Here is a 16,440-nt window from a genome sequence, read left to right on the forward strand (position 1 = left end):
TAAACTTTGATGGGTATCTATCATGAATAAACTATGAAATTTTACTATATTTTATAAATATTTTCAACAATATGAAGATCTTAGAGTTGTCAATTTGGCCTAATACCTTTCTCACTGAAAAAATTAATATAATCTGCCTCTTGATCAAAGCTGAAGTGAAACATTCAAAATCCAACTATAAATCTTCCATCACAATATCATAATATAGTAGAGATACCAAACGTTTATGCTATTGTCTAATCTGATTGCATAGACTGATAACAAGAGATTGCCCCTTTCAATATGATAAGGTATTCATGTTAAAACTTAAAACACAATAAACATATGAGGAACAGAACAGTTACCAATGCCACTGAAACTCGTCATATATGATTTGATCAAATTAGAGAATTTTTCAAATCAATAGCACAAGAAACAGACACTGATGCACTAAACAAACTTTCTTCTATCACAACCTCTTTGGTACAACAAGTGTTGAGAGGATCAGACGAGTTGGGAAGCACATCTCAAGAGTGCAAAACAAAGATAAAATAAACCTTTTTATCCAAGCAAGAGATTTTCGTTCCATTGGCGAAAGATGTGCTAGCACTGATGCCTGTTGCTTTGCCTTAAAGTACTCCAACGTGTAGTAGCAATCACAATGTCGTTAAGCGCAGGCGGTACGGGCAGCAACAGGCGAGTTCAAAGTCTGTCTTCTCCATTGAAAACCACAATTATTATATACAGGGTATGGTTTTACGGTATGAAAGGGAAGCTGAATCTGCTTCCCCAGCAAGCAGCCATGTTATGCACTAAATCAAATGAGAAAGTCGAAAAATCAATACTGTTCTGGCCGTTGATCAGCCAGCAGTACTTTCCATCGGCTAATAAAATCACTGATTCACTCCGCTCGTGTAGGAAAAACAGGTTACGCACCAACAGCAAAGAATCTATTTTGACATCCAGGGAAACTTTGAAGCCACCCGAACAGAAACAAACTAGCCTTAAACTGCTAGTTGGTTAGAGATATAATCTCAATCAAAACGGTTCACTAGGCTGGCAGTCTCAAATGGTAAAACAAAGAAACCAGAAACACCGTGGGAATCTAACCTCATAATATTCCATTCAAAACTCTCTGATAATAATCGTACTGCCGGGTACGCCACGCATCTAAGCTGCTACTGATTAGTGACAGCACTAAGGACACACATTGCTGCGTGAGAAAAAGTTTTGTAGTTAGCATTCTATCAATGCAATATCCAGTAGGACTTGCGAGCACAAGTAAATTAAATAGAACCTCTTCAGTCAAACTGAGGTGAAATCGTTTTCTAAGATTTTGAATTGTTCGTGGGCCACCTTTGAAGCAGGGAAATCCAGAGTCCTGATTCCAATATGGAGAAAACAAATGATTTAACAAGGATCTGACTCTGATATCACATTAAGCACGAGAGGAACTTATGTGTATTACTAACGAAATAAATGGTATGCAACCATATGGTCTTCAGATTTGCATCAACTATAATACTAAATACTGACGAACTCCAAAAAATAATGACTAAGCTTCCATAACCTGATTGGCAAATATGAAGATAAAATATTGTCTGAATAACACTACAGTTCGTATTCCAATTATCTAAAATATTAGTAATGTATCTTCCTTCTGTTTTTGCGTCTTTTTTTTCATTGATGAGGTGAAATTACAAAAGGGCTCCTATCCAATGGTAAAAAATAAATAAATAAAAATCTCATTTAAACTATAGTAACAATAAGGGAAGCTCCTATTACACCAATGAAGATTACTTAAACTATAGTTACAAAAAAAACTTCTGTTTTTGTCCTGTACATTACATAGAAAATCATGATTTTTCAAGAAAGAATCTTATCAATGGATTATCAATTCTCATTTCTTAATGTTGGAAATGAAGAACTTACAAGAGAAAAGGGAACACAAAATTTATAATTATCCAATGCATTTTTGTTTCTCATTTTATTTTTTTACAAAGAAAAGTATGAGAAATAAAGGAATTCTATATCAAATCCATTTCTATTGTTTTTTTCTTTTTTCTTTCTTTTTTTTTTTTTGACAGGGAAACAAGTCTCTTTTATTAGATAAAAATAAGAAAAGCTCATGGTACAATAGAGTTATACGATGAACAAAATAACCCAAGGATCAGAAAGAGGAAAAAACAATAAATAAAAATTAATCAAGAGTTATTCAACAAAGACTAATCGAGAAACAGAAAGAGGAAAAAAAGGAAAAATGAAAAATATTGTCTAAAGTAACCACAATTTCTTGGAAAGGGAGAATAGAATTCTGGATTACCTCCACAACATAGAAAGATTCAGCATATATAACAATTCAGTAATTTAACAAGAAATTATTATTTGACATTTTTTCAAAACCGAGGCTTTAGATTCAATCAAGAGCTTCAGAGCAGTGTAGAAATCAATATTAGGAATGAGTGAAAATCAAAAATTAAAAATGAAATCTACCTGCAACATCTCAACGAGAAGAATAACACGTTCTGCATGTTTACGGCAGGTGAGAAATCCTTGAATGCATAAAACCTGGTTTCAAACGCAAAAACAACAATAAATATAGCCCAGTTTATGCATGATGAGAAAGATGGAAGAATATCAAGGTCTTAAGGAAAAAGGAGGGTTTATGATTACTTTAAAATAATCAAAAAACTCGCTTGGAACTCCTTCAGCATCAGAATCCATGACCTAGCATCAGTGTTCCAATTATTTGGCAATTAAAAAACAAAAGATGAACTAATCAAAGGATAGCAAATAATCAAAAAGAGAAAATGGAAAGACACGACGTAGGCTGTCAGTCAAGAATGTCTCATATAAAAGTGAACATACCTCCAGGAGCTCTCGGGTTAATTTAAAAGGAGCACTCTCAAAATTTACCCCGCCAGGTGAGTTAGAGAGCATGAAGCCAAAGTCAATATGTATTATATGACCCTCCTCATCCAATAGCAGATTTCCATTGTGCCGATCTTTCACCTAGTAAACACAAAAGTAATAAAGTAGGAAAAACCAATAAGAGAACTCAACAAAACCAATTTATTATTATTTTGTTTTTCTTTTTTGTGAGAAATAATGTCATTTGAATAAAAACACTACGTGAAAGTGGCTAAAAGGATTTTTTTTTTCTCTCTCTTTTTAATAATTTAATGAGAAACCAGGTAGAAGCTCTAAATCAAAGAGAACACTACGCTCGAAGAGGAGCTAGTGCCTTTAGGGTGACGAGAAGAATATCACCAAGATCTTCAGAAATAGAAGTCCAACCAAGAAATCAATTTATAGGCTTAAGATGGAAATTAAAATGTGAAGCAGATGATTTTTGGAACAAACAATCTACCGATGGAGAAACAAACTGAAAAGAAAGCTTTGCAAAAAGAAAAATTAATTGAGAGAGATGCTGTTCCGTTCTAGAACTAAAATGATATCTCCCTTCAGTTGGATGAATTGGCAACAGCACGTCAGCACCTTCTATCAATAAAATGCACTAAGTGCTATAAGCCATTGTTAATAAATATTCTAAAGGCATAGCCATTGTTAATAAATATTCTAAAGGCATCAGCCATTGTTAATAAATATTCTAAAGGCATAGCCATTGTTAATAAATATTCTAAAGGCATCTGCATATTTCGACAATCACGGAAGCAAAGTCGTCCTAACGCACAAATCTAAATTCCTGGTATGAAATTCTCAACATCAGTTAGGAAAAAAAGGCAAATGATCTAGTTGTAAGAACAAACTAAAGGAATGGAGCTTCCATAGCTAAACAAATGAAGCTGAAGATAAAATCAACAAAAGTTCAAGAAAAGATCGCTCTACAATGTTGCTAATTATTCACTGTTTTCCAATTATAGTTTGAACACTATAATTTAATCATCGTACACTTTCGAATGACAAAATTTATTGTCATTTGATATAAGTAACAATAAAAAATCATAGAAGCGTGAAGTCTTGTCTAGCCTCAAGCTAAGAATGAAAAAATTTGAATGATTGTATGTAAAGCAAACAACATTTGAGTGTTCCTTCCACTAGTTATTTTCAAATGTCTGTAGTGGTTCAGCGAAAACACTGAGTTGAAATAATCCAGTCAGAATACTAGATTGTAAATTTAGAAAATAGGACTTGATGAAAGCTTGATCTCTTATTCTTATTGTTATTTTTTAAAAATAATATTTTGAAAAATATAATACCTGCAGAAGGTAGCAGACGAGGGAATAGCCAGCCATACTTTCCACGAAATTTCTCTGTTTAGAGTTCAAACAAAAACAATATAAATCACATAAGCAGTGAAAAAATAAATGGAAACACCTCAAAGGGAGATTATGCACTCACTAGTGAAAAAAAAAAAAGAAAAGAGACAACAAGAATACTACAACTAGATTATTATTGTTGTTAAATAAGAGGACAATATAGGAATCCAGTTTCTATTGACGAATGGAATGCAAGTTACAGCACCCATCTTCATATTCAAGCAAATTGTATATGCATGCATGCACACATACATACATTATACAAATCTACAAACACACATATATGTATTTTTGTTTAAAGGAAAAGAACTATGTATTAGATGTTAGGAGATCAATCCAAACGGAAGGCCAAGGTTATTCAGATTTGGGACCATCACTCTTTTGTAGAAAGGACTTGGTTGGAAAGAGGCTAGCATTTTTAAAGATAATAAGCATTTCACTATAAAGTCAAGTTCTTCTTACGAGAACTTTAGTTGCAAAAAAGGGAGAGCCAATATAAAAAAAACAATCTTCCCCTTATCTAATCTAATGTTGATTTCATTCTCATCAAGAACAGAATTCCCAAAAGAAGAGCTTCATGGCTTTCTGTCCAAACACAAATATCAATACCAGATAACATCTGAAGTATCTCTCTCTCATTCCTGTAGTTACAGATCAGCACCACAACAGATTTATACAAGTTAACATTCGAATCTGAGGCCAACTCAAAGGTCCTCCCTCCTGATTCAGTTGAAAAAAACGGCCATATGTATCATCCAACACCCAAAAGATGGAAGCATCATATTAGCATATTGGAATAGAAATGAAGAATTTAATTCTTACCAGTTTTTAACCTTCAATAAAACCATCCCCTATATGCCCCAGAGATTTAGATTTTCAAAAGTTGAAAAGGAAAACTAGAAGTTTAAAAGAAATAGCTTTTGAGGGAATTCTACATGTATAATATCTAGAAACTGCAATTATAAAATAAGAACAATAATAAAATAAATAAGTAATTAAAATTAAAAGAGGGTACCTGGGCAAGTTTAAAACTTGGGGAGTTTTCTTCATATTTAGCAACAAAGAACTCACGCAAACTAGTGATGCCAGGATATCTACTTTTGATAGAATGAAGTGAAGCCTGTAAGAGAAACAGGGGTGATCTGCATAGTTCTTACTTTCATTTTCCTTGTCAAATTAAACTAAAAAAATAATATAAGATTACCGTATCTGGAATTGTCTCAATAAGAGCAGTGTAAGAAGAAGTAACTAGTACTTCATAGGGTCGTAACCAGAGAGGAAGACCAGCTTCTTGAAATATATCTGGCATCACAAGAAATATGGAAAACAAAGATGTCAAAAACAAAATAATTTACAATAATGATCCATTATTAACATGCAGCTTAGACAAGAGAGGGGAGTTAATTTTGACTTCTTTCAGACAATTTAAGGCCATGATGGAGAAAGAGCTTGATAATCCCCTTTTTAGTAATAGGCTTCAGACTTTAGATTCTTCTGCAGGTAGCGGTCTTCCTTGTTTTTCAAATTTATACCTCAAAAGAAACGGTGCAATTTTAAGGGAAGCTGAGAAATTCTAGTAGTTCTGACATGAAGGTTTAGAATGTACCACCACATATCAATGCTTCTCTCTTGGTGCCCTTTATGGACTGTTTTGTACATTATCCTCCTTTTCCAAATTTCTTTCAGATAAGGATTGATTTTATTGATGAATAAAATAGTCTAAAGATATATGGAACGAGGCCCTTTCATAGGGAGGACAAGGTGTAATCATCCTTCGATTCTTAACAATTGAAGCAGTCTCTCGGGGTTTTGTTGTTGTTGTTGTTGTTTTATCATTTTTCCTCTATTCCTGATTGCTCCTTTGTCTGATCATTCTGTTTCTAGACTTTTCTTTTATAATTGGGAAGATGAACTGGTTCCATGGGAAGTGGAGGGGAAAAAATAAATTATATTGATTTTTTAAAAAAATGGAAATCCATTGGTATCCTAGCCAACATGAGCATAGCTCATCTGGCATAAACTTGTATTATCAACCTCTTGGTCTAAGTTTTGATCCCCCTAATTCACTGGTATCCTAAAAGTTCCTAATATTTTCTCATCCAAAGCCTTTTAAAGCCTTAGAAACAAGGAAAATAAGACTAATCAATTAAGAAATGAACTATGAACTATCAAAAACTTACTAGGTAACTAAATTAAACTATTTTTCCTACCAATTCCCTGCATTTGATCTTCTTTCAATAGAGAAGTTTAGCCAGGGATGCCTCGTCCCCTTGGCCTTTAGCCAAAGGATTGAACATGAAACCCTGGAAAGTGGCCATACCATAGAAGTGTGAAATAAGTTGCACAGCTAGATGCTCCTGTCTGCAATCATCTCCACTCTTCACAATGACCTATGAAAAGAAGAAGAGAAAAAATAAACAACGGAAAACTTTGATTTCATAAACTAATTGGATCTCTACAAAAATCTTTTTATTATTACTATTAATATTATTTGGTAAGAAACCAAGCTTTTGTTAAGCAATATGAAAGAACAACTAAGGGAATACAAAACGGGACCCAAAACCTCCGGAAAGTTAGTGAGTAATAGAAGATGTCAAGGGATTACCGTGCTTAGTTACATATTGATACATCATCAAGTTGAAGGAAATCAATAATAATAGTTGATACTCATGATTTCTTTTTAATAAACAACTACTTTAATTGAGAAAAAATGAAAGAATTCTAAGGCATACAAAAAACCAAAACCCCAAGTATTGCAGGAACAAGTAACTTTTTGTTGCTGATCATTGGATTGGCGCAAAGGTGAAGGTTTGCTCCAGGTTTAGCACTTGTATTATTGCAGGAACACGTCAAATGAACTAGCAGTGGTAGGAGTCTGAAGGTTTTCTTCAGCTGAGATGCATAAAATACAGGGTCCACGAAGGCAGTATCTGGTGCCTTCAACTTTGTATATCACATCTACAATCTTAGTCCTCACCTCAAATGGCCAGCTTCTCGAAAAGCCATTTAAGATTAAAAAGAAGTTGTTTTTGGCGCTCTACTGTAACACTTTAAGAGAATGTACCACAGTACACCGCTGATTCTAACCTCTTTTTCTTTTTTTAGGGAGGGGGGAACAAAAAAGGATAGATAGTCCTTGTTTCAAATGTGACAGTTCATACATTCAAAGCAGCAAAATGCAAGTTTTAAAGCATCTTTCACCCCTACATAACCTTTTCTTTTTTTGAAAAGGAAATGAGAAGAGACTAATAATGCTCAAAATTGATTGTTTCCATTTGTTTTCAGTGGTAGGTTGTGCACGTTTTTGAGTTGAATGCCCTACCTTCCAGATGAAATACTAAAGTCCAAAATAAGTTAAAAAATGTTGTCTCGATTTGAGACAATGCTTGCTCATATAACATTATTTCCTAAAGACAGATATTGGCTACTCTAGCGGCTTCAAATAAATACTTTAAATATATGAATTGGCCATTGCTAGATAAAGCATAACCACTATGCAAGATCATGTTCCATTGGGATGTTGGAAATGCTTCCATGAAGTCCATGGCTGGCTATACGGTGATCAATTTCAGTACTACTAAAGACTAATGTGCTTTAAATACAGACAGAAAGAAATGAAGCATAGAATAAAATAAGATCCGAGAAAACTGAAATAGAACTTACAGAACGCAAGTCCCAACCAGATAACTTTCCAAATTCTGAAGCTTTACGTATCCTTTCTTTCTTAACTGACCAAAGTTCTCCAGATAAGGCATCACTGGCCTTGGGTGTGCTACCATTTGCCTATGTTAAAAAGAGATTTGTAAGCTCTGAACTTCCAAAATCATGTGATATAGAAAAATATAAATATCAATTCAGTCTTCACCCTTGGCTGTGCATCTGATGAATCTTGACCAGCCCCTTTTAGAGGAAGTCCAGGAGGTGCCTCGCCTTTTGCTGCAGCAGCCTGTACAAAAGGAGCACAAACTTGAAAACAATTTAAGGGTATGACAAACAAATAATGCAAAGAAAAATTGTCTAATGTCATCCTGTGAATCATAGAAAGCATTTCATCCTCTAGTTTTTGTTTGAGTACAATCGGTATGATTCAAGACAAGCATCTCACGTAGACAGAAGCTTAAAGTTTTTGTTTTTTGTTTTTTTGCAATGGAGACAAGCCTCTTAAATTATTATTAATAAAAGAGTCTTAAATTCAAAGTACAAGAGTATTATACTAAGAGCAAGAGAAAAGAGAAAATTTAGTCCACCTCTACAACAAAAGCTACAAAACAAATTCCAAATAGAAGAGATCAAGCTAAACAAAACCATATCTTCGCCATATCCGAAGAAATCTAATTACAAAGCATAAAAAAATCCTCTCATAAAGAACTAAATTTAAACTAAAAACTTTCAAGAAGATGCAATCGGCTGCCTCAAAACTGAAAATTAATCCATAATCCAGAGGAAGCTCAAAGAAGTCTTCCACTATTAAGCATCGGCGTGAAGAATTTACTTGCCACCCATATGATGGGAAATCCAAGAATGACTGAAGTTGGTCTTACATTGAGGAAAATACATTAAACTACTCAAGAATCAAATTAGAATTCCACAATCAGTAACTATTGATTTTAAATGATCTGGTATTCCTGGCTCTTACTCACATTGAAACAGGCATTGAGATCGATTTCTACTGGCTCAAACGTTTCTGACTTTCAAGTTTGGTTGACCTATCCAAATGCTCCAATTCCTCACTACTAGTGCCTGAAAGGAGAGTCGAAAAAAGGCTCACCCTTCTTGTTGGATTGATTGAGAGGGGGGTTTTGCTTGGAGAGCCCTTAAGAAATTTTACCTTGGAGTTAGGCAAAGGGAACTTATAGTACTTAAACTGAGTAGAGTTAGGATTATGAGAAAATGACTTAGAAGAACGGATTGGGGCTTGAATTTGGGTGCAACTGACTTCCAATAAATCAGGATTAGGTTCTACAAACAGCTTGGAGCTGCTGGAAAAAACTGATGAAAGAGAATGGACAGTATTTTTCTCAAGCAAAACGAGTACTTGATCATCTAAAATCTGGGCTTTTAAGTACCATTTTACCATAATCTTCTTTGATAAGCTTATAGTTAAAAATCTAGAACCAAAGTGAATTTGCATATTAATGCACAGAAGCTCTACATAGCGGCAATGCGACTGATAACACATTAAACAGACATATCCAGTAGGTAGTATGAAATGGATTTAGAAGGTCATATGGATTTCCATAAACATTCATCACAGGAAGCAATTTGTGCCAGCAAATTTTAAAAAAAAGTGTCACTATATGACAAAATAAACAAGTAAACCAATTCTAAAGAAGCTCATCATACGGGATTTTAAATCTGTAAGCAACTGGTGATATTGATGATGATGATTATTGGTATGCACATGCATAAATGCTATTTGCAAACGCTAAATCTCACCTTTACTTCTTCTATTGCTACTGTACTTGGGACCCGGCGGTGTTCCCTCCGACGTGGTGCTCCCTGAACCTCAATGTCTTGCATTCTAATTCCAGGATCAGCTGTGAGCACAACTCTCACCCACTCCAAGTCACTGCCTCGAGCTGCTCCTGAACCATGAACAACATCTGTTGTACCATGTTGACTTGATACAATTTCACCGGGGTCTGAATCAGTTATTTCAGTGTTCTTTGACTCATTCTGCAGTTGCTTCTCCACAGAAAGTTTCAAACTTACAAATTTCACTTTTGCATCTGACTTATGTGACATTGCCTGATCAATTGCTTGAGCAGTAGAACTGGACATTCGATCAGTACTATTCCGGTAGGCCTCCTGAGTTGTCCACAAGGGATATGCCCAGGGAGGTGGCTTCGGTAACAATGCATCTCCATTTGCTAAAGGAATTCCTCCTCTAGATAACTTCTGAGCACTGGATGGATCCTTCATGTTGCTAAAACAATTCGATAAAAGTAAAAACCAAAACAAAAATAAGATAAAGAGACATAGTGGTCAAAATTTTGAATGTTAATATTAAAATGACTTCAATTAACTGGCAATCATAACTGTAATTGCCATCAGTGTAGCTATGCCTACTGGAACTTACTTTGGAACTTCACTTTTCAGTACTTCAACACATATTAGGTAAGGTGCTTTTTCCCTAGAGTTGAGAAGCACGGCTTCGTCCTCAGGAATATGGACAACACGATACATCCCCCTTCCCATAGGAAATGAAACGCCTGAAAATACAAACAATATCTAAATAATCAAAATGTTCAACTACCAGAACAAATTTCTTGCAGTATCATAGCATTGCACATGTGCTAGAACACTGAGAAATCACCCATTGGCCATCAATATGCAAATGAAAATGTGAATTCATATTAAAGGAAGGCAAGGCAAGGAGACTAGACATTTTTCTCATAACACTAAGAGATTGCATAAAGGAGACCCAAACACGACTAACTCCTAGCTGTTTTTTTTTTGTAGAAACTTTTGCTTCAAACTTCTATACTGCTTACTGAAAAGTAGAGAAAACATCAAAATCATATACCATTGATTTTCAAAAGATGAAGCTGAGAGTTGTAGAGCCCCCCCCCCCAAAAAAAAAAAAAAAAAAGAAAGAAAGAAACAGATAGAGAGAGAGAGAGAGAGAAAATAGAAGGCTCTACTTTGAAGAAACCAAAAGAGAGCCCCGTGGCACATTCCAAATAACTTTTCAGTTTCCTTAATCCAGTGGCTTTGGGGATAGCTCATGTCCCATTTTTTCTAATGAGCCTCTTAGATCAATTTACTCTCTCGTTTCTTATGTTGAAAAAAATTATTATTATTACAAAATTGTATAAAAAATTATTTTCCTTGTTCACCAATTAAGACCTCAACGAGCCTTGGGGTGATAATCACATGACTTTTTTATTTTAGACTTCAAAAGGAAGACGTTAAAGCAAACCATGAAAAACACCACTCCCAATACCTCTCAACCCTCCAAAGATCCTCTGAAATTTCTCCAATCTCTCTCAACCAGATATTTCACAAACAGTCATCAATAAATAAATTAAACCACTTCATAGAACCCTTCTCTGACTCCAGACGGGTGTATAGAGTGTCGATATCACAACACAAATCAAACTTGCAGCACCGAAAAGATCAACTGGAGCATAGACAATTACAAACCTAAAACAAACTCATTTGCCATTGAGCAAGTGAAAGAATTACATCACAACTCACAACACAAATATTTACAAGTTACAACCACGTACCCACACTAGAGCTAGAGACATAAATTTATTCATAGTTTTGAAGATCTCAAGAAGATTTTTCTTCTTCTTAGGGTTTCACTTTCATTCCTTCTTTCATATATTGTCTTCCCTTTGCCCTCCATTGTTGCCCGGAAAAGTTAACAACTTGAATTGCATTCAAAGATACCTTCCATTTGTCTTATTCCTGCAATGGTGCATTTTTTGCAAGAGGTGTGAGGAGGACCTAGATAGTTTGTTTTGGGATTGGCAGTTTGCCCCCTACCTTTAGAGTTACTGCATTGTTTGGTGTTTGTGGTAAATTTTGTAGCAGTTCGTTTCCTTGCAAACTTGTGGGGTGGGGTATTTGGAATGAAATAAATAATAGAATTTTAGAATTTTTTTTAAATGAAAACAACTTCCATCGAGAAAAAATTGAAAGGATAAAAGGGCATACAAAAAAACAATCCACAAAAAAGGGAATCCAACTATTCAAATTAAGACCAATAAAATAGTTACAAAAAGTCTTTAAAATTGAAGCTAAAAAAGAAACATGAAAACGAACAACGGAAAAAATCTCACTAGACTCCCTATTCACACCTCTAAACACCCTAATACTGTGCTTGCCCCACAAAACCCAAAAAATAGCACACATCTCTTGCAAGCCACAAAAAGTGAGTTTTCTCTACACAAGTGGGTTGAGAAAAAACTCCTTGATCATAGCACTAGCATCTTTGTGATGAGAAACCACATTACCAGACATCTGGTATAAAGAATCCTAGGGAAAACTTGCAAACTCACAACGGCCAAGAATACCATCCTAGTCTTCCTTCACCTTCAGACAAAGAATACAATAGAAAGGACCAACATCGAGGGAAGCTTCCACTTGAGCCAATTCATCATGTTAGCACGACCATGTAAACTTGCCAAGTAAAGAACCCCACTTTCCTAGGGATCTTAAACTTTTTAGAGAGGATCAGAACTTTTAGAAGCTCACCTTATCATTTTATAGAGGTTGAGGGTTCAGTGAGGAAGTTTGGGAAGGGGCTTGAATTAGTGCCTCCTTATGGGCGTCAAACACAAGAACCTTTCTTAATTATAAGCTTGGCCTTGTTCATATGGATTGAGTCCTTTTTTCACTCTTTGTTCAATTTTACTTTTTCTTTTAAAACAGAAACGGATCTCTTTTTGGGAGGGGCATCTTTATCCCTTGTATATTCTTTCATTCCTCTCAATCGAAGGGGATTTCTTACCCAAAAAATTTACAAACAATCTTTTTGAAAACTGACACTTGAAATTTAAATGGAACATAGAGAATTAAAAGAATGGTATTATTTTCTATGGAAACTACTAGACAGTTCTGAATATATTAGCACTGCATGCTACATGTTGCACTAAGAAAGAAAAACACTTCTAAATTAGCATCATATAGATACCTTATAAATAAGATCATACCTCCATTATTTTGAGCCTCAGCTACTTTTAAATTTATCTCTGCAAGAGACTTTAAACAAAATGACAAGAGATGTATGAACTATTTTAGTATGGAACTCAGAAAAAAATGTATAAGAGATCAATTGGCAAAAAAATTATAAACAACCTCTCGAAGTGCACTTTTGCGATCTTCAATTGGAAATACATCCACTAAACCATATGATGTCTCACATAAAGAGTGAACAAAGTCCAACGACTCATGATAAGCTCCTTTTCTGAATTGAGATGCAGTGCTATTTGGAAGTGGAGGCTTAACATTTGACTTCTCATTTCGCTGCCTCGGGGAACCCGGATGCTTCTATAAAGTTATAAGCATATAGTTCAGACTAAGGTGTCAAAAAGTTGTAGTATAGAATCAGGCAACTGATGCAGTCCAAACCTTAGGTGTTCACATATTGCTTAATTCTGTCCCCTTAGTGTTCTCTAAAGGAAATGAGGAGGAAATTTATGGCAGCATTTTTTTCTTTTGAATTCCTCTTGGTTCTATTAGCCTAATTTCCACCTTAATTACTAATCCTGCTCCATTATTGCCAACTTAGAATTTCTTTTTTTAAACTTCCAGGTGATGTCACCTTAAAAGTAATATCTCATAATTAAAAAAGTTATTATCATAAACATAATGAACATAACTCTTTCTTACTGGAAAATAAATCAGGAGGCCAATAGTAAGTTACCTCATTGTGCTTCTTCATTCCAAAAAGCTCTGAGTCTTCAATGGAACGCTCGCGATCTCGAAACAACTTACGGAAAAAATTTTCCGTACCTCGACTACTTTCGGGCAAGCTATCTATGTTATTGTTTTCACTCAATTCCATACTCTTTGCCTCCTCCGGATGCACACGAAAAAGTCTGCGAAACAATGAGAAATCTGAATGTTCTTCTTCCTCCCCGTTCCCATTGGCCTCTTCAACCTTTTCAATGATATCATTTTTATCATCGAATTTGTCCTTGAAAAGCTTGCGAAAAAATCCTTCCTTTTCATCATCTTCCCTGGATTTAGAACATTTTTCTTCAGAGTTTGTATCATCTTCATTCCTGTCATTTGCATCTCGCTTATCTTCAGACTTATCCTTGAAAAGTTTTCGAAAAAAACCTTCCTTTTCATCATCCTCCCTGGACCCAGGCTTGGAAGCTATTTTATCCAAAGATTCATTCTTGCTATCACGAAATAACCTTTTGAAAAATCCCTCTGAACTTGAAGTCACATCCTCATCTTCTCCTCTACTGTCCCTCAGAAGCCTCTTAAAAAAACTTTCTCTTTCAGAATCATCGTCATCTTTTTCTGATGACTTCCTGAAGAGAAGAGTATCTCGAATCTTAGAACCTGAATCATCATCATTTCTACTGTCCCTTAAGAACCTCTTGAAGAACCCATCCTTCTCAGTTTCATCACCATCTTTATCTACTGACTTCCTAAACAGAAATGCATCTCTAACTTTTGGGCTTGGGATAAATTTCTTAAAGATATTGTTCTCATCAGGCGACAATTGACCAGCATCTTCATGCCAATTGTTCCCTGAAGAAGGCGAGAATGACATGGACCTTCGGTCAGGTGGAGAAGACACAAGAGAAAACAACTGCTGTTTTGATGAAAATAGTTTATTCAAAACCTGGTTCTTGCTTCCCAGGCTCGTTGATTCTCCTTGAGGTCGGACAAGAGGTGGCCATTCACCCATCAATGTCGCTGCAATCTGACACTTCTCCTGAATCCTACTTATCCCATCAGTATCATCAGAGTCATCAAGCTCAGCAGCTAAAAGCCAATGCACCTTCATAGCTATATGAAGTGACTTCGAGCACATATCAATTACAAATTTATCCAACGACGGACTAGGCTTATGCACCATCATGTAGCATATCTGAAACAAGTAACTCTCCAAACCTGATAGAGGCAGCGTATACATTCTATTACAGAGATAATCACGAACCCCCGAGTGTTCATGCTTGTAGAGATAGCTAACAGCAATCCACTCACAGAAAAAAGCCGAGTCAAAGAACCGAATAAGCCAACCACTCTCACCACTCTCGCTCGTCGTTGTGGCCCTGGAGGCGATCTCTCGTGGTGACTCATAAGAGTCACCACGAGCGAGTCCCAGAAACCTCACCATTCTTACTCGATCATTATACACCAAAACACCAACTCAAACAAAACCAAAAACCCCAAAATCCTCTCAAAATTCAGATCACCACAACACACAAATCCTACTCAAACCTCCAGAGACAACCTGAATTCCAAAAGCGACTGAGAGTTCAAACTCCAGAATCACTAAATTCCAACACCCACACTAAATCACATTCGTCAACCAGAACCCCAATTTTTTAAAAAAGAAAAAAAACAATATAACCAACAGCGAAACAATTCCTTTAAGGCCCCCCTCCCCTCGGAGAGGGGAAATGAACGGAAAATGAAAAGGAAACGCCAAACGAAGAATGCAAGTAAGTTGGAGAAGGAGAATCAAGCAGGAAGGGAAAGACGTGAATAGGAAACCACACACCTTGAGCAGGAAGTGAAATCGAATTGGTTGGAAACAGAAATTGACGAAATGGCGCGAAGAGAAAACAGAGGTTGATCGTGTGGATCTTGAAATTCGTTTGAAGAAATTGAGAAACGGTTAGGGTAAAGTGATGAAGGTGATGTTGGGTAGTAGTGGAGAAATGGTGATGGTGGTGGTGAATAAGAAGAAGAAGAAGAAGAAAGAAAGAAAAATGGTGGTGGTCGTCGAAGTTTTTGGAGAAAGAAAGAAAGGTCGAATGAGAGAGAGAGAGAAAGGACAGACATAACGTAAGTAATTATTATTTTTTTCAATTTTTAAATTTTAAATTTCGATTTTTTTATTTCTTTTTTATTACTGAAGCACGAAGTTAGCCTTAGTGGGGAGATGGGTAAGCGTTTTTTTTCTTGGATTTTAGTGAGTCATCATTTGTAATTAAAATTCATACCAAATGTTCCTAATTTCAAAAAAACTTGTATTTTAGGTCAAATTACGAATTTGTCTTTTTGAACTTTAGTGGCTGTAAAGATTACTTTTAAAAATATGTATGTCTACAAGAAACGTAAGAGAATTTGAATTTACAATCCAGTGAATGAATGGCATATGTCTTAGACTAAGCTCAAGTTAGTTGGCTTATGACTTATGAGTTAGAGTTGACAAGGTTCAAACTGGCATACAATACATGTCAGCGATGAAGGAGTTGCATGATCATTTTTTGATGTGTTGCATTTGTTCTTTTTTGGTTAAATGGTAGTAGATGTAGAGATGTAAGCTTGAGCATTCGATTTTTTAAAAAAATATGTATGATGGATTGACTAATTGAGGTGTGGTGGTGCGGTATACCACATAAACATACAAATCTTAGCTAGTTTAACACGACGTCTTAGATCCGACTCATAGAAAGGTAAGTGGCATGTAGAACATATATTGTTTTTAAAAGTATTGCACTCAAATAATGTTAAATTACATGTTTATTGCTTGCAATTT

General features: G+C 35.4%; 1 protein-coding gene across 4 annotated transcripts; it reads right to left on the reverse strand.

Moving 5' to 3' along the window:
• Positions 1-203: 203 nt before the first annotated feature.
• Positions 204-15,730, reverse strand: LOC101203177 (phosphatidylinositol 4-kinase beta 1). Of its 4 annotated transcripts, XM_004148606.3 has the most exons (17): positions 13,636-15,730; positions 13,068-13,259; positions 12,923-12,971; positions 10,339-10,471; positions 9,696-10,185; positions 8,125-8,205; positions 7,923-8,042; positions 6,580-6,649; positions 5,464-5,561; positions 5,275-5,379; positions 4,200-4,253; positions 2,848-2,991; positions 2,653-2,706; positions 2,473-2,547; positions 1,277-1,360; positions 1,090-1,192; positions 204-988 (listed from the first exon to the last, which is right to left on the reverse strand). In XM_004148606.3, exons 1-16 carry the CDS (start codon positions 15,067-15,069, stop codon positions 1,091-1,093), a joined length of 3,285 nt encoding a protein of 1,094 aa, XP_004148654.1. In that variant the 5' UTR covers positions 15,070-15,730; the 3' UTR covers positions 204-988; position 1,090. The 4 variants fall into 4 exon arrangements, with proteins under 4 accessions (XP_004148654.1, XP_031742647.1, XP_031742648.1 ...); XM_031886787.1 differs by having other exon boundaries at positions 1,090-1,360; XM_031886788.1 differs by having other exon boundaries at positions 204-1,192; positions 13,636-15,729.
• Positions 15,731-16,440: the final 710 nt, after the last annotated feature.

This window comes from Cucumis sativus, chromosome 6 (genome assembly GCF_000004075.3).
Source record: "Cucumis sativus cultivar 9930 chromosome 6, Cucumber_9930_V3, whole genome shotgun sequence".
Taxonomy (NCBI): Eukaryota; Viridiplantae; Streptophyta; class Magnoliopsida; order Cucurbitales; family Cucurbitaceae; genus Cucumis; species Cucumis sativus.